This window comes from Danio rerio, chromosome 8 (assembly GCF_049306965.1).
Source record: "Danio rerio strain Tuebingen ecotype United States chromosome 8, GRCz12tu, whole genome shotgun sequence".
Taxonomy (NCBI): Eukaryota; Metazoa; Chordata; class Actinopteri; order Cypriniformes; family Danionidae; genus Danio; species Danio rerio.
This window is the reverse complement of record NC_133183.1, coordinates 897,969-920,935: the sequence shown is the minus strand read 5'-3', so window position 1 is coordinate 920,935 and position 22,967 is coordinate 897,969. Positions and strand designations below refer to the sequence as shown.

Genomic DNA, 22,967 nt, shown 5'->3' with positions numbered 1-22,967 from the left:
TCGCGGGGAGGAGTTTCCTCATATCAGCTCATGGATTTAGAGGCACAAACAGTCAATTCAGGGAGATATAAAACACATATAAATTATTTAAACGCAAAACCCACAAACCGCAATTCACAAGCGCGTATTGAACCGTGAATGTCGTACTGTACAGTTCAATATTATATGGAGAACCGCGGCATCCCTAATATTCATTCATTCATTTTCTTGTCGGCTTAGTACCTTTATTAATCCGGGGTTGCCACAGCGGAATGAACCGCCAACTTATCCAGCTAGTTTTTTTACGCAGCAGATGCCCTTCCAGCCGCAACCCATCTCTGGGAAACATCCACACACACACATTCACATACTACGGACAATTTAGCCTACCCAATACACCTGTACCGCATGTGTTTGGACTGTGGGAGAAACCGAAGCACCCAGAGGAAACCCACGCGAAGACGGAGAACATGTAAACTCCACACAGAAACGCCAACTGAGCCGAGGTTTGAACCAGCGACCTTCTTGCTGTGAGGCGACTATAATCTAGAAGATGCCGATTAAATCAATTTGATTACTAATATAATAATTTAACAATAGACTGCACAAATTCACTTCAGATTAAAGTCAGTGTTGTTTTCCAGTGCTAATATCATCGGAATATTCTTAAACCAAGATTAACTTAAGAATAAACGTGTTTTAGATTGTAATTATACAGTTTGTGCTTAAAAGGTGCTGAGAAAAATCTTTCAGTTTTATTTTCTGCCCGCTCTGACAGATATCTTCCTGAATATTTGCACTCGTTTTAATTTAATCACCTTATTCTCCGCCGATGAGTGGGCGCTGCCATTTGAATCTTTTTGGCTCGAGACTTCCGCTCTCATTCACTTCCATTCATTTTTTTGACGTTTAAAACTGCTCGTTACGCTGCTTAATGTTGCAATTTGATATTTCATTATTATATTATTCTACTTGCTCTACAAACAAATGTTTGCATGACTATACAGACCAAGTAGTTTGACTGTTTTCTGCCGTTTATTATTCCTAGTCATTTCTCCCATAGGCGACTGAATCAGAAGTTCTAAGTGTGCTTTCACACCTGCCTTATTTAGTTCCATTGAATCGCACTAGAGTTCGTTTCCCCTTTTGGTGCGGTTCGTTTAAGCAGGTGTGAATGCAGCAATCGTACTCGAGTGTGCACCAAAAGCGGACCAAATAAGTGTACCGAGACCTGCTTGGAGAGGTGCTCTCGGTACGCTTTCAAACAAACCCTGGAGCGGTTCGTTTGTGGTGAGAAAATGATTCGTACTAAAACAGGTCCAACCGCAAAAAGTACTGCGCGCTTTGGATTAATTCAGCTGGCGTAGGCGGATGCGCTGTGCATTATGGGATATGGAGGAAAATATTTGTTGACAGCGCTTTACCAACAGAGAGAGAGAGAGAGAGAGAGGGGAAAACATTATCTGATGGATCGTTGGTCATATTTCCGCAAGATGAGCATGTCGCAGTTTAGCTAAATTAATTCACGCCTCCTGTTGAAGTGACGAGCGACACATTAAACGCTGTTTTCCAGCCGCGGCCGCGCTTCATTTTCGTAATGTATAGTTTGTCTAAAGCAGGCATACAATCAGCCAGCGCAGTCGTCCCTCCAGAGTAAAAGGTTTTGTTTACCTGCAGGAGTTCACTGGCATTTTCCCGCACGTGAATTCTGACCAATCAATAAGCAGTTTAGGAAAAATATTCAACAACATCTGGCCAATGAGAGATGTGGATTTTGTCAGATGACTGCATTTTGGTTCGTTTCAACTGGTTCGGACCAAAGCCAGCAGTGTGGCGTGAAAACCACCCAAAGACGGCAGAAGATGCATCAATGTATCATTTATTACCCTTGGTCCGGACCAAATGAAGCGAACTACAGATGTGAACGCACCCTAAGACAATCGCGAAAACAGGCGCACTTCCGCATTTTAGAATGAGGTCAATATAGTGAATTAAAAGCCCACATTAAATCAAATTGTATGTACATTTAGTCTTAAAGCGAACAATTAGTCAACACTTAAAACACTGTTTTGTTCATCTTTAATCAAAATCATTGTGTGTGATGGGTCTGAAGTCTTAACTTTTAAAAACAATAATTTAGGCCTTAAAAAGTCTGACATTTACTGAAATATTGTGTCGTAGGTCTTCCAATCCCATGTGTCTAATCGCCATCAGTCCATCTCAATCCGCTTGTTAAGTGTGACATGAGCGGCTTCCGGGTCCAAGCGCTCTATTCAACTGAATGTGGAGACTCATGAAATGGTGATAATAAACATTTACAAAGCGATTTAATACTTTCGAAAGTCACGATCGCAGTATAAATGTCCATGCCTAATATCCGATGGCCAGAAAGTGATTCATTGTTTTATAAATTGTTAAAATTTTGGTATTTGTTATGCAGCGAGCCCAGAGATTGTTGTGTACACTATGACTTTAAGTAAAATTAACTTTAATGTGTGATAGGAATAAAACGCGATCATAAACAAATGATTTCTCCACTCAAATGAATGGCGGCTTGGACCCGGAAACAGTATTACATTCGTCACAAACACGTCACCACTTAACAAGCGGATAGAAATATTGACAAACGTCAATTTTAACTCTACTTACCATTATAGTTTAGTTCTGGTCCTTACAATAACTTTTTAACAGTTCTCCATGTATTTATAGCTGAGGACACTGACCTGGACACACTGTTGTGCATACATTTAGGTCATTAGCCGCGTTTCCACTATTGTGCCTAAAGCGAGTGTGCCAGGGCGAGCCAGGGCCAGTCACGTTTCCTCTGTCACTTCAGGGGCCTGATCGGGCCAAAGCAGGGCGTCCTTGGGGCCAGCGGCCGGCCTTTTTCGGCCCACTGAATACCTTGTGCAAAAGAGTAAAAAAAAAAACTTGCTCCAAAGAGGGCCAGCTCGGGCTTCAGGGTGGAGTGAGAGGCGGACTTTGCCCGAGTCTGGTAAAGATGGCGTGTTGCAATTACACTAGTTTTTCGATCGCACACGAGAACATGAGGCAAATGAATCAATAATTAAATACACAAGGAAAAACAAAACATACAGCTGCTCAGTTTAAGACCATAAAACACCTTAAGGGGTGTTTCTGCTTATGATCGCCCTCATGTTTCCTTTTTAAATGTAAGACTGCTGCATAAAATAATAAAGTAGTTTAATTATAAGTGATATTTCTTTGCTGCGTCCTCTTTGTTTCAATAACACATAATCATCTTTACACCACACAGAAGCCAGTAACAGTTGTCGAGAGTTTTTGTCAAGTTTAAATGGTGTGTTTGTGCATGAAACAGGCACGTTTAGATGTGTGTGTGTGTGTGTGTGTGTGTGTGTGTGTGCGTGCGTGCGTGCGTGCGTGCGTGCGTGCGTGCGTGCGTGCGTGTGTTGGTGTGAGTGAGTGAGTGAGTGAGTGWGTGTGTGTGTGTGTGTGTGTGTGTTGGTGTGAGTGAGTGAGTGAGTGAGTGAGTGAGTGAGTGTGTGTGTGTGTGTGTGTGTGTCTGTGTGTGTGTGTGTCTGTGTGTCTGTGTGTGTGTGTGTCTGTGTGTGTGTGAGGCCCCATTTACAGTAGTGCTTTAGTATGAAAACGCATTAGTTTTGCTAAGGTTAAGCCATCCAACCACACTACGCCAAAGTTTCGAGAGCCGAAAACGGAGCGTTTCGAAAACGCCGGAGAGGCCGTTTTCATTCTGAAGCGCTGCTGCGCGGTCTCAGTGTGGATGAGGGAAAACGGAGACATCTGGAAACGGAGGCGGGGCTGCTGAGATTGGGGCTTTTGTGTCATTGCGTATCCTTCTCTAATTCGTCAAGCCTCTATCACATGACTATAACACATGGCTTTAACGCTAGTGGAAGACAGCAGACCAGCCTTCTCTGTAAACAACAACATGGGCACAGAAATGGGAGCGTTGTTTGCACTATTGTCAGTTTTAGGCGTCATTGTGCAGTTATTCATTTGTTACGTTTAGTAACAACTCGACCTCGTCGTCTGTCCACAGAAATACCTCTCTTGCTTTCTTTGCCATCGCGTTCATTGTTCAACCGCTGTTGGTTGACTAACAATAACCAAATGCCGAGCGGGACGCATGTTTCCGACAGTGGAAACGTGACATGATTTAAGCTTCACTGCTCATGCTCCTGGGCTATTGGCATGGCCCAGCCCGATAAAAGCCCTGGCTCGCACAGGCCCGACAGTGGAAATGTGACTATTATAATTTTATTTACTTTTAAACATTGTTGGAGAAAAAAAAATGCACTTATACAACTGGAGTTTGCTTGTTTTGACACATTATTTAAAATATGTGGCTAAGAAATAACTATAATTGCATTTTTTGCATGACACAAGTAAAACAAAACTCCATTGGCCCAAACAGACAGAAAATAGTGTTTATTTTATTCATGATGATCTTTAAAAATGTCTTAAATCTGAAACCTGCTGAAACCCTATAAATCTGCCCATCCGCTTCTGCTCCACAACTGCAGTGCTTCGCTGATTGGCTGAAATATGCTTAACCACACCCTTCCAACCATTGATATGCTGTCAGTGAAAGATGAGAGGCGGAGCTCAAAGTAAACCCCGCCCCCTACTCAATATTCACATTCAGTTGTAAACAAAGTGTTGGAGAGTGTCAGAGGTTTGCGTTGAATCCGATCCAGTGTTTGATGAGCTGGTGAGCGACGGCCTGCTGCGGCGGCATAATGAATGCAGCATGTTTGTGTTTGAGCAGCGCGTCGATGACCTGCGGGACACACACACACACACACTCATGAACAACTCGGATGATCATGATATACACTTGTTTAAAAGCAGGGAGAGTACACGATCAGGAGCTGCTCATTCTGAATGCAGCGATGGCTAAAGTTACTTTTAAACGTTATATAGTACAATCTGAAGGCCAAAGGTGTAGATTTGCCTTCGCAATTGGTGGAGACCTAACTTGTCGTCGCTTTACTTCCATTCTTGATTTCTATTAGGCTGCATTATAGGATAGCGTAGTATAGCATACGCACAAAAACTTTGCCTTTGCCAGATTTGATGCTCACGTTTGGATTTACTAATTACTAAATGAACGTGAGAGTGTGCGTTGGTCTGCACCAACTTCATGTATGGCGTACGTGTGTTTCTTCTGTGTGTTTTATTTCCATTGGTGACTCCTAGAGGCAGTTGTGTTAAACTGCACACTACAAAGTATCACACCAACACATGTGAAAAACACTGCTGTTCATTTATAATTGATAAAATGAGTTCATTGACACAATTTTTATTTTATTTTTTTACCAATTATGTGATTGAGAACATATAAAAGCATTTGCAAATGTACAGAACACAACTCTTGGTCTATGGCAATGGCAGTGTTGGACGTATTAGAGGACATTGTCAATGGGCGAATCCGAAGGCCCTGAGGTGGCAGGGTGCGGGATGGGTGGCTTGTTGGCGAGTAATGTATTTAAAGATATTATTCCAGCTAAGTTATTTATTTTTAATTTTATTGAGCGTAATTATTTAACTCCATATCAGGAGACTACAGTTATCCATTAAAGATGTGGCTGTTAACCCCCCTCAACAACCCACAAACTGACCAAGAGCACAGATACAATGATGCCCATTCCACACTCAGGCGATTGGGCAGCTGAATTGCCCCACAGACTTCTCCCACAGACACGGATACTACTCCAGACAGTAAAGTGTCGCCCACAAGTGAGGCAGCTCTCTCCTCAAAGGGTGTTAGTTCAGCAACCCCTGTTCCCCCGCCTGTTCGCTTCACACTTTGACTGTGCGCCGCTGTTCTCCTCTTAACCTGCACCTCTACATCAGACCATTTCTTTAATTCACTCACAGTGCGATGTTCAGACCCCACTGTGTTACCCGCGTCAGATAAACTCTCCCACTCTGTTTTTTTCTTTTGTAATTAATTCCGGAGGACAAACTTGCAAATAACACAGTTTTTCTCTGGTCTACCTCCAATAGGAGCACCTCACATTCACATTCTGTGCAAAGTTTTCCTTCTTGCTTGCTTTTGCCGTTGCTTTGTCCTTTGGTTTTGCTTAAGTGGAGTCATTAGCATATTCATAGGGGGGAGGAGGCAGGGAGGGGTTTTGCACTTGTACACGTGCGCTCAGTTTCATGTTCATTCGGATGTACAAAGAGAATATGCGTGGGATTTGGCGTAAGCAGTGTTTCATACATCTGATTTCTTTACTGCATACGCACATTTACAGCTTTGTCCGTGCACAATGTTTTAGTATTAATTCAACGCAAGTCTTCGGCCCCTGATCTTTTCCATGCATGAGTGTGTGATGCTGACCCGCTGATGTGTGAACCAGTACGCCTCCTCCAGCTCCTGCTGATCCACACTGGTGTGTGTGTGTGTGAGAGTGTGAGTGATGCTGACCTGCTGGCGTGTAAACCAGCGCACCTCCTCCAGCTCCTGCTGATCTACATTGATGTCTGTGGTCAGAGCGACGCAGTGGCAGCCGATCATCAGGCAGGAGGGCATCGGCCAGGGCTGACTGCACACATACTGGATCGCAGACACCTGAACACCGCTCTCCTCCTGCACCTCACGTCGCACCGCAGCCTCCACACACTCACCTACACATACACACACAGGCACACACACAGCAGACACACAGTCATTAACATATGAAGATCAGTATCAATGTCTGAACAGTATCAATGTCTAATACTGATTTGAATAATTCTTCAGCTTCAGTTTGACTAATTTGAAAAATAAACACCTTCGACCAATACCGGTTTGAATAAAAAACCTTCAAACAATACCAATTAAAAAAAAAAAAAACACTTTCGATACTGAATTGAACAAAATATCTTAGACCGATATCGATTTGAACTAAATAACCTTCGACCGATACTAATAAAAAAACAACAACTTTCAACCGATACCAGTTTGACAAAAAACCTTTGACCGATAACGATTTGAACTAAATAATCTTTGACCGATACCAATTTAAAAAAAAAAACACTTTCGACCGATACCGTTTTGAACAAAATATCTTCAACCGATATTGATTTGAACAAAACAAACTTTGACCAAAAACAAAAAAAACCTTAGACCAATACCAATTAAAAAAACACACATTCGACCGATATCGGTTTGAACGAAAAATCTTCGACTGATACCAATTTGAACAAAATACCTTCGACGATACCAATTTGAACAGAAATCCTTTGACTGATACCGATTCGAACAAAATACTTTTGACGATACTGATTTGAACAAAATACCTTTAACCGATACTGGCTTGAACAAAAACTTTCAACAGATAACGAACTGAACAAAACATCTTTTTTAAACAAAACAACCTTCGATCGGTTGAACAAAAAAACCTTCGACCGATACCGATTTGAACAAAATACCTTCGAAAGATACCGGTCTAAACTAAATAATATTTGACCAATAACAATTTTTTTAAAAACACCTTTGCCCGATACTGGTTTGAACAAAACACCTTCGGCCAATACCGAATTAAACAAAATACCTTCGACCGCTATCGATTTGAACAAAATAACCTTCGTCCGTTACCGATTTAAACAAAAAAAAATTTACTAATACCAATTTGAATTAATAAAACGTCAACCGATTTGAACAAAAAACCTCCCACCAATACCGATTTGAACAAAACATCTACGACTGATATCGATTTGAACAAAAAACTTTTAACTGATACCGATTTTAACTAATAAAACTTTAACTGATTTGAACAAAAAACCTTCGACCAATTCCGATTTAAACAAAACACCTTCAACTGATATCGATTTTAACAAAAAACTTTTAACCAACACCTGTTTGAACTAATAAAACTTCAACTGATTTGAACAAAAAACATTCGACCGATACCAATTTGAACAAAAAAAAACTTTCGACTAATTTAAACAAAATCTTTGACCGATATCGATTTCTTAAAAAAACCTTCAACCGATTTAAACAAAAACCTTCAACCAATACCGATTAAAAAAAAAAAAAAACTTTTGACCGATACCAATTTGTGCAAAAAAACCTTCAATTGATAGTGATTTTTAAAAACCTTTTAACCAGTACCGATTTTTAAAAGGAACAAAAAAACCTTCAACCGATACTGAATCCAACATAATAGCTTCGACCAATACCCCAAAAATTCTGCCCAAGTGCGATTTTGTACAAAAACCATTCAGGCCAGTCCCGATTTTAAGAAGAAAAAAACCCTTCTACTGCTGCCAAAAACCCTTCAGCCCTCAGTGCTAATAGACCACTGGATGCGTCTCTCATCTGTGTTTGATGTACCTGGCTCTATGAAGCCAGCGAGGCAGGAGAACATCCCAGGAGGAAAGATCTTCTTGCGTCCCAGCAGACACTGATTCCCATCGGGGTGAATGACCAGCATGATCACCACTGGATCTGGAGAAGTGAAACTCAACCTTTATTTACACTGCAATAGCTGCCGTTCTATTGTAGAGCTTTTGTCTAGTTTCTAGTCCAAACATCAAAATATTCTGAAATCAAGAAGCCTTTCTGGACAAGCAACAATAATGTTTTCAGGAATAATGAGTCAAAATTAAGTGAGTTTTTCCCTAAAACAAGCAAAACCATCTGACAATGGCGGAAGTATTCTTGAAATAAGTTTATTTTACTTCCCCACTAGAAGATTATTTTCCTTTTTTAAGTATATGTACTTACTTTTGGCTCATTTTTGAAAAACTACAAAACATGCATGTATTGCAGCGTATAAAGCACTGTAAGGATCAACAGGTGGTTCACCAAACTGCTGTGCAGGTATGAGCTCAATACAATCTACATAATGATGATAATAATAAAGCATAATGAAATACAATAAATAGTGTGTGAAATCTCCTATTCTCTTCCACTTTTAGGTCATGTTGAGTTTACTTGCCCACTCTGGGGTAACAGGTGTTGTAGACGCCCTGCAGACTCCGACAGCCTGCTCTCAAACAGGTCCTCTTGTATCCGCCATCCTCCACTCGAGTGTCGCTGCCGCACGTCGGGCAGAAACGGTAGCGGCTGTGCCATGCAAGAACAGATCTGGCCTGAGCCACCACTCCTGGAGGACAAGAGGAATATACAACATTACTGAGAGGGTATGAACATTTTATTAAGCGTTATTAGTGATGGCCAAAAATAATTGCCATTAATCTAAAATAGTTTGTTTTGATATAATTTGGTGGTGGCTCAGTGGTTACACTGTGGCCTCACAGCAAGAAGGTCGCTGGTTTGAGTCTCGGCTGGGTCAGTTGGTGTTTCAGTGTGGAGTTTGCATGTGTTGGCGTGGGTTTCCTCCACAGTCCAAACACATGCGCTATAGGGGAACTGATCAACTAAATGAGTAGTGTATGTGTGTGAATGGGAGGTTCCCAGTACTGGGTTGCAGCTGGAAGGGCATCCGCTGCATAAAACATATTCTGGAACAGTTGGTGGTTCAGAATTATCTCGATTAGATAATATAATTGTAACAAATATGGCTGACCATACACATTATTATTTTGCTTTTTATTCAACAACTGAGCCAACTTTTGCCCAAGGAAGACTCGAAACCTGATTCCAAGGTATTTACGACCCAAAAGGAATGTGCCATGCAGCACTGAACAAAGAACGGTTCAGGACTTCTTTAAGCTCCTTGCTTAAGACTGATATTTTAATGTAAACTCTACTCTCTATATGTGTAATCATGTGTTTTGCAACGTTTCCCTTGCTTCTGTATTAATATTATTGGTTTTAATAATTCTGTATATAATGTTTAACCCTACCAAAGCTAAACAAACTCATACACGGTTCAAGTTTAGACTTGTCGTAAAGCTTACTTGCTGTACTAATTAATCGTTGACATTTTGTGTTAATGCGAGAGCAACATATTAAGATTTTAAGAGACTTAAACATTTCTGCCCTGATTTGCATAAAATTTGCCTATGCAAATTCCTCTGCCTCGGACAAAGCACCATAAGCCATGCAGAGAGGTTAGTTTCTAATTGGTCAACTTTCCATGGAGGGTGGATCCGAACCCGCCCTATATAAGCTTGGGACCAAAGCTACGCCTCTCTCTCTGCTCTGAATCTCTGGCTGCGTCCGAAACCGCATACTTTCATACTATATAGTATGCTAAAATCAGTATGCGAGTCGAGTAGTATGTCCGAATTCATAGAACTCGAAAATCAGTATCCGAGAAGTACCCGGATGACTTACTACTTCCGGCGAGATACTGAAGTGCGCATCCCATGCACGATGCGCTATCCCATAATGCCCCGTGAGAGAATTCATGAATGGAAGTGAGGCGACGCAATTGACGCAGGTAGGTCACGTGATCATAACAAAATGGCGGATGTAGTACGTCCGAATTCCATTCATACTTTTCACATTCATACTGTATAGAACGCACTTTTCTAAAGGCCGAGTAGTACGTTTACATTCAAATGCAGTACCTACGGAGTAGTAGGCGGTTTCGGACGCAGCCTCTCTCTGCCCTGAAGCTCTCTTGAACCCGGCTACTCTGAAACTCTGCTCTGAAACCTCTTCAAACTCTCTGCAACTTCTTCAGAAAGAACTCTTCTCTCAACTCTCTTCTCTGAAGCCTCTTCATCTGCAATGACCTAAGGACGAGACCTAAGCAAAGAAACTTCCAAGAAACCAGGCGGAGACCCAGACGGAAAGGGTTAATCGCACAGCTCGGACATTTCACATCCCCGACACCCTTCTTTTCGTTATTTTTCTATCGAGAGTCTTGTTCAGTTTAGTGCGTCGCAAATCAATAGTCCTCTCGACTAGCCCCTTTGCCGCTTCAAACTTGAAACTACCGACTCCACCCCACTTCAAGCCTCGCGAGGAACAAGGAACAAGGAACAACCAGCCGAACCACGTGCTCAACAACGGGAGCCTCTTACATCATGGACAGACCGCAAGTATCCACTTTCTTCCAACATCTAAAATGGTGTGAACTAAATTCAACCCTAAAGAGACAATAATACGGTGAATTTGATTATGTGTGGTTCGCTTGATTTGCTCTTACAAACTCCGAGGTTTTCCCATCATTACATCCTCTCAACCTCTTACTTGACCTTCTTTACTCTCCTCTACACTTGTATGAATGTGTGCTTGTGTTAGTTTCTGTTAGATTAGTCAATAACGTGTAATTTTGTTTAAAGAAAGGTGGCTGTGTATATCTAATGTCTTAAACTTCGATCTTGTTACCCTGCTCAAACTTAATGGGTTGAGCAGGGTAACAAGGGTAACATCGCTGGACGATTCGTTTGTTCGGATCTAAAGAGTCGATTCATTTGAAGCAAACGAATCTTCCTCCCGTTAAGCTAATCAGTTATATATATAATGGTCCAGAAGATTCGCGAGCACTGTAATCTAAATCATAACTCGCAACATTATAACGGTGGAAAAGGCGCGGGAAGAATAACCTTGAGCTAATTTATTACAGTAATAATAGTGTAGATATGCGAGCAATTTAATCTACATTATAATTTGTTACAGATTATTAATGTAGATATGAGTGCAGAGTTAATCTACATTATTATTAATTTGCTACATGTTTATTGTTGAAGAATAAACGAAGCATAAATATTACATCATTTAATAATGTTAGATCATAAACATCTGATACATGTTTACAGCAGTTTAAGTCAGTGGATGTTTTCATCCCTGAACATAACGAAAGGGTATTAAATGTGAAGAATACACAAGAGTTAGTAGTCTGACCTGCGTCCTCATCGCTCATGGTCAGCAGTCCAGGCATCGCCGGCTGCAGGAAGAAACACTCTCCCTCCAGTGTTTCCAGTAAGTCAGTGGGCTCGTCTTCAGTGCTGACAGCAAACCAGGCCACCTCCTTCTTCTGGACCCCCAGAAACACCAGCAGTGTGTGCGTGTGTGTGAGCAGTTTCTGCAGCGCCGGCGCTCTCAGCCGACACACACTCGTCTTCTGCCGGGATCAGATTTTCTTGCTTTGGTTATTTCCAGCCAGGCTTTTATAGTCAATTTAACCATATACATTTAGTACAGAGTGGGAAATGCTTTTGCTTAGACTTTCTTGTCTTGTTTCTAGTCTAAATATCTAAAAACTCTTAAATCTAGAAGCATTTTGTGGTCAAGCAACAAATATTGTGCTGTTTTCAGAACTAATGAGTTAAAATTTAGTTGTTTATCTCGTAAAGCAAGCTAAATATTCTGACAGTGAGGGAGGCAAAAAGGCAGATTATTCTGCTTGTTTTAAGGAGAAACTCACTTCATTTCGACTCATTATTTCTGAAAACAACACAATACGTTTTGCCTGTCTAAAAAGTGCTTCTTGATTCAAGTACATTCAGACATTTGGCCTAGAAACAAGACAAAAACTAAACAAAGAATACATTGCTTGAGTGTTGTGCATGTTAACATCACACAATATATCAAATATGTCTAACACACACACACACACACACACACACACTCGATTTGATTCACTTCAGTTATGGTTTGATTCAGTAATGTTATGTTGATATAATTTAGCTAAACATAGAATTAGTTATTTCAATTATGTTTTGGTTCACTTCAGTGTTGATTTGATTCAGTTCATTGTGGATTTGATTCAGTTCAGTGTTGATTTGATTCAGTTTAATGTTGATTTAATTGAGTTCAGTGAAGAATAGATACATTTCAGTCATGTTTTGATTCAATTAAGTGTTGATTTGAATCAGATTAGTGATGGTTTGATTCAGTTTAATGATAACTTCTGTTCAATGTTGATTTAATTCAGTTCATTGTGGATTTGATTCAGTTTAATTTTGATTTCATTTAGTTCAGTGTAGAATAGATACATTTCAGTCATGTTTTGATTCAATTCGGTGTTGATTTGAATCAGATAAGTGATGGTTTGATTCAATTTAATGATTTGATTCGGTTCATTTATGGTTTGATTCAGTTGTGTAATGTTGATTTTATTTAGCTAAACATAAATTCATTTAAATCATGTTTTGGTTAACTTCAGTGGTAATTTAATTCAGTTCAGTGTTGATTTGATTCAATTCATTGTTGATTTGATTCAGTTCAGTGATGATCTGGTTCAATCCATTGTTCGCTTGATTCAGTTTAATGTTGATTTAATTGAGTTCAGTGTAGAAAAGATACATTTCAGTCATGATTTTATTTAATTCATTGTGGATTTGATTCAGAACAGTGATAATTTGATTCAGTTCATTGTGGATTTGATTCGGTTTAATGTTGATTTAATTGAGTTCAGTGTGGAATAGATACATTTTAATCATGTTTTGGTTCACTTCAGTGTTGATTTGAATCAGATCAGTGATGGTTTGATTCAGTTTAATGAGGACTTCTGTTCAATGTTGATTTGATTCAGTTATGGTTTGATTCAGTTGTGTAATGTTGATTTAATTTAGTTAAACATAGAATTGATTCATTTCAATCATGTTTTGGTTAACTTCAGTGTTGATTTGATTCAATTCAGTGTTGATTTGATTCAATTCATTGTTCATTTGATTCAGTTTAATGTTGATTTAATTGAGTTCAGTGAATAGATACATTTTAAGTCATGTTTTGATTCTATTCAGTGTTGATTTGATTTAATTCATTGTGGATATAGTCCAGTGATGGTTTGATTCAGTTCAGTGTTGATTTGATTCAGTTTAATGTTGATTTAGTTGAGTTCAGTGAAGAATGGATAAATTTTAGTTATGTTTTGATTAAATTCAGTGTTTATTTGATTCAATTCATTGTGGATATGATTCAGAACAGTGATGGTTTTATTCAGTTCAGTGATGATCTGGTTCAATTCATTGTTCATTTGATTCAGTTTAATGTTTATTTAACTGAGTTCATTGTAGAACAGATAAATTTAAGTCATGTTTTGATTCAATTCAGTGTTGATTTGATTCTCTTTAGTGATGGTTTGATTCAGTTCAGCGTTGATTTGGTTCTATTCATTGTGGATTTGATTCAGATCAGTAATTGATTTAATTTATATAATTTAATTTAATTTTGCATTGGTTAATCTCAGTCATGTTTTGGTTCACTTCAGTGTTGATTTGAATCAGTTCAATGCTGAATTATTTTAGTTTGATGCTTTGACTCACTTGAGTGTTGATTTGATTCAGTTTGATAATTTCATTTAGGAGAGATTAAACAATAATAATTCATTAATTTAGAGCCCTATCTAACACACACACACAAACACACACACACACACACACACACCGTGTCCTGAGCTCCGCGGCGCACCAGTGGACACAGGTCATGGAAAACGATGAAGACTGTGTCTGGATCAGCCTGTTTTTCAGAGATCCAGGCTAAATCTGTGCGCTTCTCACTCTTTCTGTCCAGCATCTGCCTGTTGAAGTAGATATCCAGCTCCTGAACACCTCCGCTGGGCAAAAGATCCACATCTGGAGAACCGGACAGCAGACTGGCCACGTGACGGTGACCCCAAAACACGGCCACATCTCTGGCCGTCTGACCTGAGCCATTCTGGGCACTCGTATCACATCTGATGGAGAGGAGAAAACATCAGTTCAGTACTGATTTGATTCAGTTCAGTGATGGTTTTTGTTCAGTTCATTGAAGACTTGATTCAGTTTAATGTTGATTTAATTTAGTTCAGTGTGGAATAGATAAACTTGTCATGTTTTGACTCAATTAATGTTCATTTTATTCAATTCATTGTGGATTTAATTCAGAGCAGTGATGATTTGATTCAGTTCAGTGATGGTTTGATTCAAATCATTGTTGATTAGATTCAGTTCATTGTGGATTTGATTCAGTTTAATGCTGATTTAATTTAGTTCAGTGTGGAATAGATGAACTTGTCATTTTTTTGATTCAATTCAATGGTAATTTTGATCAATTAATTGTGGATTTGATTCAATTCATTGTGAATTTGATTCAGAACAGTGATGATTTGATTCACTTTAATGATAGGCGCGTGGTGATCAATGAGATTAACTGAGCGCAGGAAGGGGCGGAGTTGAAAACAGAGTCGGACACTTTGAGGCTCACAGTTGCAGCAGTCATGACCGATCACATGGCGTTATCATCATTTATTTATTTATAACACCAAAGATTTACAGAACAAATAAAACAGAATACAGTCTCTACAAGCTATAGATCATTTTTAAACAAACGGGTAATTATGAATTAAATATATAACAAACGCATGAGAGAAATAAGGGGAAACGAGAGGGTAATAAACATAAATTCATAGGCCTATTAAATACAAAGCCATAAGCACAAATTCTAAGAGATTAAACATCCCTCTTTAGGCTAATACTGCTTGTTTGAATATGCTAAAAAGGGTTTACATCAGGGGTCATCAACTCTATTTGTCAGAGGGCCAGAGTTTTACCAGACAGTCTCCTTGTGGGCCGGACCCCCAAGAAGAAAATCTAATAAAAATTCTCACTTTGGTTTAACATTATGTTTGATGTTTATAGTTTTTCCATTTCACTACAAACTGAAGGCATTTGATTCAGGCTCCCATCACCTATACCACAGTCAAACACTAGGATTGATAGAAAACTCTCCACAAACGCGGTGAAAATGCTGCTATTAGTCGAGGTGGCCCTTCAGAGCCAGCTGGCTGAAATTTAGGCCGCAGGCGATGTGAAGGCGGCTCTCCATGGTGCTGAAAGCCTGAGCGCATTTTGGGTATCTTGTCCCGAAACCTATGACATGTTGAAAAGTCTGACAGCGGCCAAGCCTGATGTGAAAAAGTTGGCGTCAGAGTGGAAATGTAACTTTAGCCATTGATTAGGCACTGTGAGCAGCCCGTTTCAGCATTGTGATTTGAATTCAAGCCCACTTAACGTTTCATTTGATGTGCAAACATTATTTGTGAGCTGTTTTGTTCTGGTACCAGGTTATTTATTTACCATGCTATTTTAAGTTGTGCCAGATTATTTTTCCTCTCTTTTTGCCAGTTTCATGCATGTTGTTGAGACTTAGAAATAAAAAAACAAATGTTCAGTAAGGGCATGAGGTAAATAATGCGCCCGCTTTTTTTTTTTTCGCTTTTTTTTTCAGTGATGGTTTGTTTCAGTTCAGTGTTGATTTAGTTCAATTCATTGTGGATCTGATTCAGTTTAATGTTGATTTAATTGAGTTCAGTGTAGAATAGATACATTTCAGTCATGTTTTGATTCAGTTCAGTGTTGATTTGGTTCAATTCATTGTGGATCTGATTCAGTTTAATGTTGATTTAATTGAGTTCAGTGTGGAATAGATAAATTTCAGTCATGTTTTTATCCAATTCGTTGTTGATTTGATTCAGATCATCGATGATTTGATTCAGTTTAGTGATGGTTTGATTCAGTTCAGTGTTGATTTAGTTCAATTCATTGTGGATTTGATTCAGTTTAATGTTGATTTAGTTGAGTTCAGTGTGGAATAGATACATTTCAATCATGTTTTGGTTCACTTCAGTGTTGATTTGAATCAGATCAGTGATGGTTTGATTCAGTTTAATGAGGACTTCTGTTTTTGGATGTTGATTTGATTCAGTTTAGTTATGGTTTGATTCAGTTGTGTAATGTTGATTTAATTTAGCTAAACATAGAATTGATTCATTTCAATCATGTTTAGGTTAACTTTAGTGTTGATTTGATTCAGTTCAGTGTTGATTTGATTCAGTTCAGTGATGGTTTGATTCAATTCAGTGTTGATTTGGTTCAATTCATAGTAGATTTGATTCAGTTAAATGTTGATTTAGACTTAGAGACTTAGAAATAAAAAAACAAATGTTCAGTAAGGGCATGAGGTAAATAATGCGCCCGCTTTTGTTTTTTTTTCAGTAATGGTTTGATTCAGTTCAGTGTTGATTTAATTGAGTTCAGTGTGGAATAGATAAATTTCAGTCATGTTTTTATCCAATTCATTGTTGATTTGATTCAGATCAGTGATGATTTGATTCAGTTTAGTGATGGTTTGATTCAGTTTAGTGATGGTTTGATTCAGTTCAGTGTTGATTTAATTCAATTCATTGTGGATTTGATTCAGTTTAATGTTGATTTAGTTGAGTTCAGTGTGGAATAGATACATTTCAATCATGTTTTGGTTCACTTCAGTGTTGATTTCAATCAGATCAGTGATGGTTTGATTCAGTTCATTGTGGATTTGATTCAGTTCAGTGATGGTTTGATTCAATTCAGAGATGATCTGGTTCAATTCATTGTTCATTTGATTCAGTTTAATGTTGATTTAATTGACTTCAGTGTAGAACAGATACATTTCAGTCATGTTTTGATTCAGTTCAGCGTTGATTTGGTTCAATTCATTGTGGATTTGATTCAGTTTAATGATGACTTCTATTTGATGTTGATTTGATTCAGTTGAGTATTGCTGTGATCAGTTTAGTCATGGTTTGATTTAGTTCATTGTTGATTGAATTTTGTGTTGATTTGATTCAATTCATTTAGTTTAGTTCTAAGTTCAATATTTCCATTTTACTTCTGTTTGGAATTAATTCAGTGTTAATTTGATTCAGTTCATTGTGGATTTGATTCAGTTGGAAATGAATAAGTTTTGAAATTTGATTATGAAAAACTACATTTCAGCAATAACAGCAGCTCAATATGAACTTAATTGACTCTGTGATTCTTCAAATGAGTCCAGCTTGATCTCCTGTTCTCCTCTGTCAGACTGATGTTACTCTGTGGATGGCGTTTGGCATCTCACCCGTTCTCCAGCAGGGCCTTGACCACCTCCTGGTGTCCATGTCTGGCAGCCAGCATCAGTGCGCTCCACCCCTTCTCTCCTCTCTGGTTCAGCAAATCTGAGGACTGATCTATCATAAGCATCAGCGTCTGCATGTCTCCTGTGGATGCTGCATCCAGAAACCGCTGGAGGAGATCAGACCTGACCCCTGAATCAGACATCACTGCTATAGAGCAGAGACAGAGAGATCAGAAACTGCTGGAGATCAGATCAGAGAGATCAGAAACTGCTGAAGATCAGATCAGAGAGATCAGAAACTGCTGGAGATCAGATCAGAGAGATCAGAAACTGCTGGAGATCAGATCAGAGAGATCAGAAACTGCTGGAGATCAGATCCGAGAAATCAGAAACTGCTGCAGATGAGATCAGATCAGAGAGATCAAAAACTGCTGCAGATGAGATCAGATCAGAGAGATCAGAAACTGCTGCAGATGAGATCAGAAACTGTCGGAGATCAGATCAGACATCACTGAAGTCAGAGAGATCAGAAACTGCTGGAGATCAGATCAGAGAAATCAGAAACAGCTGGAGATCAGATCAGACATCACTGCACAACACTGGAAACAGATCAGAAACTGCTGCAGATGAGATCAGACAGAGAGATCAGAAACTGCTGGAGATCAGATCAGAGAGATCAGAAACTGCTGCAGATGAGATCAGAAACTGTCGGAGATCAGATCAGACATCACTGAAGTCAGAGAGATCAGAAACTGTCGGAGATCAGATCAGAGATTAAGGAGAAACTGGCTGCAGGTCAACCTTTATCACATAATATTAGAGCTGCACAATAATTGCTAAATTACCATTACGAGCAATTGACTTAAAAAGCCTGCGAGTTCACCGTCTACAACACACTTTGTAGAAATTCAGTGGATTAAACTGCAAAACCCAAAAGAAACAATGCTAGTGAAAAGGAGAAGAGTTGGCTCACTACTGAAGAAACCTGATTACTGTTACTTTATTTGACGTTTCTGCATTATGAGGAGAACGCTTGGTTATGGATGTGACAGATGTGGAATTTTCACTTTTGTGTGACTTTGATAAATCAAATCATCTTGTTTGTAAACACTGACAGAGACATGTGTGAGTATTTTATAGGCGACAACACCAAAGATCCAAAACTGCACATTTATTAAATTACAAAAGACTGACACAAAGCGTGTAACGTTTCGAGCACACGGCTCTTCATCAGACAGTCAGTCTTTATTACGTTACACACTTTGTGTCAGCCTTTTTTAATTTAATAAATGTGCATTTTTTGGAGCTTTGGTGTTGCCGCCTTTTTTGAATATATATTTTGCACTTTTCGCGGTTTGGCTGAGCAGCCAGTTAAAAGTGCGGTGCCTGCTTTTGTACATTTTTCCATGAGTATTTTCATAGTACTGTAAGCCCACACAAAAAGCTTAGAAAGGGTTTCACTACTTTGGTGAAACCTTCATGGAAAGGTTGACATTTGCATGGAATTGCTCTCTTGTTTTAATAGATTATTTGATTGTTTTTGCACCCTTTTGGTGGATTATTTTACTTTTGTTTAAACGCACCTAAATACATCACCTATATTCACCAACAAATGGATTAAAATATTCATTTTTTAAAATGAAAAAAATCTCAATATTGCTGAGCACTGTATATACATATCCATATTTCAACTATATTTTCACTAAACCTATTTAAAAAAATACAAATGTCTTTAAGTTTATTTGACAATGTATATGAACCACATACAGCACACAGCATAACTGAGTACACCCCATTATTAAAATTAATATTATTCTCTAATGTTCAGTGAATATAGGTGACATATTTTGGTGCATTTAAACAAAACCGATTTAATAAACAGAAATATTTATTAAAATAATATTTTTATATTATAACATATTTTATTAATAACATATTTAGAAACTGAAAGATACTACAATTAAATTCATGTAAAATATTGCAAAAATAAATGACAACCTACAAATTTTCAACTATATTTTTCATTTTTTTTTGCTTCTTTTGATTTTTTCTGTATTTAATATGTTTTTACAACATATACATGTGGCTGTTCTGGCTTCAGCACTAATTAAATTTAATGTATATGCACAAATATAATATTGTAGATTCCTATTAAACATATGAATTTAAAAGAGAAATTTGTGAGAGGTGAACGCCTTAATGCTGAGCACTGTACAGCAAACAAAAACTTTGTTCTTAAAAAAGAAATCAATGTAATTAACTTGCTTTTATTTTCTTTAATTATTATTTTTATTATTGTTATAATAAATGTAACATAATTGACTTTGCTGTAAATCATTGTATATTATGAGAAATCAGGAATGAGTGAATAAAAATATATCTGCAGAATGTAATCTAATATAGGATTTAATTTACGTGTATTTAACTTGTCAGTTGTGTAACTCAAGCTGATTAGTTGGTGGATCTACGTCTATATTTATTTCACAGTTTCTGCTTCACATCAGATTCAGTCAATCCAGTTTTAATAGACCAGTTTTCAGAGTTTTCATCTTTTTTTAAAGACAAATATCACTTTTTCAATGACAATAAATGATTATTACACATCAATGCTATATTAAATGCATTCCACAACATGACAATAGTGTCTACGCAATATAATACTTATAGAAATAATGTACATTAATCTAGCGGGTGCTCCGCCAAACAGCAAACGGCGCATAAACATCAGCAAAACCGCGGCAACAGCAAAGCTCCAAAACAAACCGATTTATTAACTTAAAAAGGCCTAACACAACGCGTGTACACCGGCTCTTCGTCAGACAGTCTGTGATACAACATTTAAATGTGCTGATAAAATAGTCACTCACCAGATGAGCTGTTTATTCATGAAGTAAGTTGGACTTTAGTTTTGTTGTTTTGTAACGCGTCGCTCATTGATGACGCACTGAAGCGCCTCAGAGTCTTTCTGCGCAGGCGCGACACCTGCTGGACAGAAGCGATCATTACAGACAGTAGACGAGAAAAAGCGACAAAATAACAAGGAGCACACCATTAAATATTTTATAATATGAAAAAGCAATTCAATTATGAAAATTGTGAAATTAAAGCAATAGAGATCTGGTCCCCGCGTCAGGTCAGGCGCGCACACGGTGGAGGAGGCGCACTCACGCCGGAGAAAACTAGACTGGTAGATGAGATGAAGGCGAGCAGCCTAATTCATTACATGTTTTGGGTAACTAATTCTTTAAATACAACTCACTTGAGCTCTAAAGGAGAAAAACGCAGAAGAAATTTGCCAATAAATTAATTTTAGCAGAGACACAACTTCATTTTTTCATTTCGGGGATCTGTCGCCTAATAAAAAGGTTTAGTTCACTGCAAATTCCCACAGTAGTCTACACAATAAGTAATATTATAGTTTATTATATTCATTATTATTATAAATATTATTAAATTTAGCTAAAATTGTCCAAACGCAGAATCCTTTTGAATGTTTGCTTCTATTGTGACATGGCTAAAGTGCACTTTAAAAGATTTGTAAAGAAATATCCCATTATGCAGCAGCATTCTCAAGTTAGCACACTTAATAAATGCCTTTCAGTTTAAAGATGATCAGCCTGTGAAGTCAAGTTTAAAGTGTTATAAATGAAATGGGTAAATAGTGCGTGAGTAAGTGGATTTGCCGTGGATCAACCTCTCACATGTGCTGCAGGTAGGCTGAATGATAATCCTTAATAAATATGTCATTTATGCTATACTGCTATTTGCTCATGCACAATTAAACACTAGAAATTATACTGTAGGCCTATTTTAACAGCTAAAATACAGTCAGCATATCGATTTTGTTTTGACCTATGGCACTAATAAATGAAAATAACTTGAATACAAGTTATTAATAGGCTTAATAATAATATAAAAAAAAAAAATATATATATATATATATATATATATATATATATATATATATATATATATATATATATATATATATATATTTATGGTAGGCCTAACCTTATGGTTTATGATGCCGTTTTTACAAATGGCAACCGGATAATAACACAGAAGAAAACTCACTTGTGATAGCCAAACATAAATCTTTATTTTGACCTTTTAAATTATGAAAAAAGTTATAGCTTATTGAGTTGCATGGTATCCCAATCTTTAACCAGTTTTCATGGTAATAGCAGAATTTAGGTGTCTTTTTAGGTATTTTTCTGGCTACACTAATGCCTTAAAATGTAGCAAAATAGTTTTTAAAATGACATTAGACTGTAATGTTTTGCTTTTTCCTAACACTGATAGATGATTAGTTGGGTAATTGGAAATACGTGAAGCGTGATGACTCGGTTATGCTGATTTCACTATATTTGTGTGCAAGTCCAAGTTTCAATTCACCTTTATTTGTAGAGCGCTTTTACAATGTAAATTATGTCAAAGCAGCTTCACATAGAAGATCATAGTGAATGTAAACAGTGTAGTTCAGTATTCAGAGTTTAAGTTCAGTTCAGTTTAGCTCAGTTCAGTGTGGTTTAATAATCACTACTGAGAGTCCAAACACTAAAGAGCAAATCCATCGATGCACAGCTCTACAGATCCCGAACCATGCAAGCTAAAGGCGACAGCGGCGAGGAAAAAAAACTGCACCAATTGGCGAAAGTGAAGAGAAAAAAACCTGGAGAGAAACCAGGCTCAGTTGAGCACGACCATTTCTCCACTGGCCAAACGTCTTGTGCAGAGCTGCAGTCTAGGCGCTGGAGAAGCTGGACATCAGCGAAGACTCGTCTGTCCATAAAGCGTCACAGGAATCCATCTCATGCTCTCCTCTCCTCCATTTTCCTTCAATAGACAATAGTGCAGGCGACATGTAATATAAACATCTGAGATCTCCATAATTTGGCTAATATTTACTCAGGATAAACACAGAAAGAGTGCATACTGAAATGATTATAATCCTGCTTTATTATCTATGAGACTAACAGTAGTTTTGAATATTAGTTTAGTTTCTGTTTCCGTTGTGCTTTTACATGTTGGTCATTTCAGTTTTTAGTGTTTTTTTTTCTACCTTTTTGTAGTTTTGTTTGTTCACTGCAGTTTCAGTTATTTCAGTATATATAGTTAAACTGAATGAGGAGGAGAGATACAGGCTTTACAGCACGCTGAAGAATAATAACATTAATTAATAACAATAATGACATTAATAACACATGTATGTGTGTGTCTTTCTCCTTGTTTATGTATGTGTTTGTGTGTGTACGTGTTTTTGTGACATATCAGGACA

General features: G+C 38.0%; 2 protein-coding genes across 4 annotated transcripts in view; both read right to left on the bottom strand.

Annotated features, from left to right (window-relative positions):
• Window positions 1-22,967, bottom strand: part of si:ch211-87m7.1 — a 272,159-nt gene that overhangs the window by 100,992 nt on the left and 148,200 nt on the right. The window lies entirely within an intron of this gene.
• Window positions 4,396-20,635, bottom strand: nudt12 (nudix (nucleoside diphosphate linked moiety X)-type motif 12). Of its 3 annotated transcripts, none has more exons than XM_021478254.3 (8): window positions 20,557-20,635; window positions 17,693-17,894; window positions 14,222-14,510; window positions 11,735-11,954; window positions 8,913-9,080; window positions 8,306-8,419; window positions 6,416-6,615; window positions 4,396-4,762 (listed from the first exon to the last, which is right to left on the bottom strand). In XM_021478254.3, the coding sequence occupies exons 2-8, from the start codon at window positions 17,890-17,892 to the stop codon at window positions 4,652-4,654; spliced, it is 1,302 nt and encodes a 433-aa protein (XP_021333929.2). In that variant the 5' UTR covers window positions 17,893-17,894; window positions 20,557-20,635; the 3' UTR covers window positions 4,396-4,651.

Coding starts and splice junctions, on each gene's coding strand:
- nudt12 (XM_021478254.3), bottom strand. CDS start 17,892: ATGTCTGATTCAGGGGTCAGGTCTGATCTCCTCCAGCGGTTTCTGGAT. Junction 14,511..17,692: donor AAGGCCCTGCTGGAGAACGG/GTGAGATGCCAA, acceptor CCTCTCCATCAG/ATGTGATACGAGTGCCCAGA. Junction 11,955..14,221: donor GCCGCGGAGCTCAGGACACG/GTGTGTGTGTGT, acceptor TGATCCCGGCAG/AAGACGAGTGTGTGTCGGCT.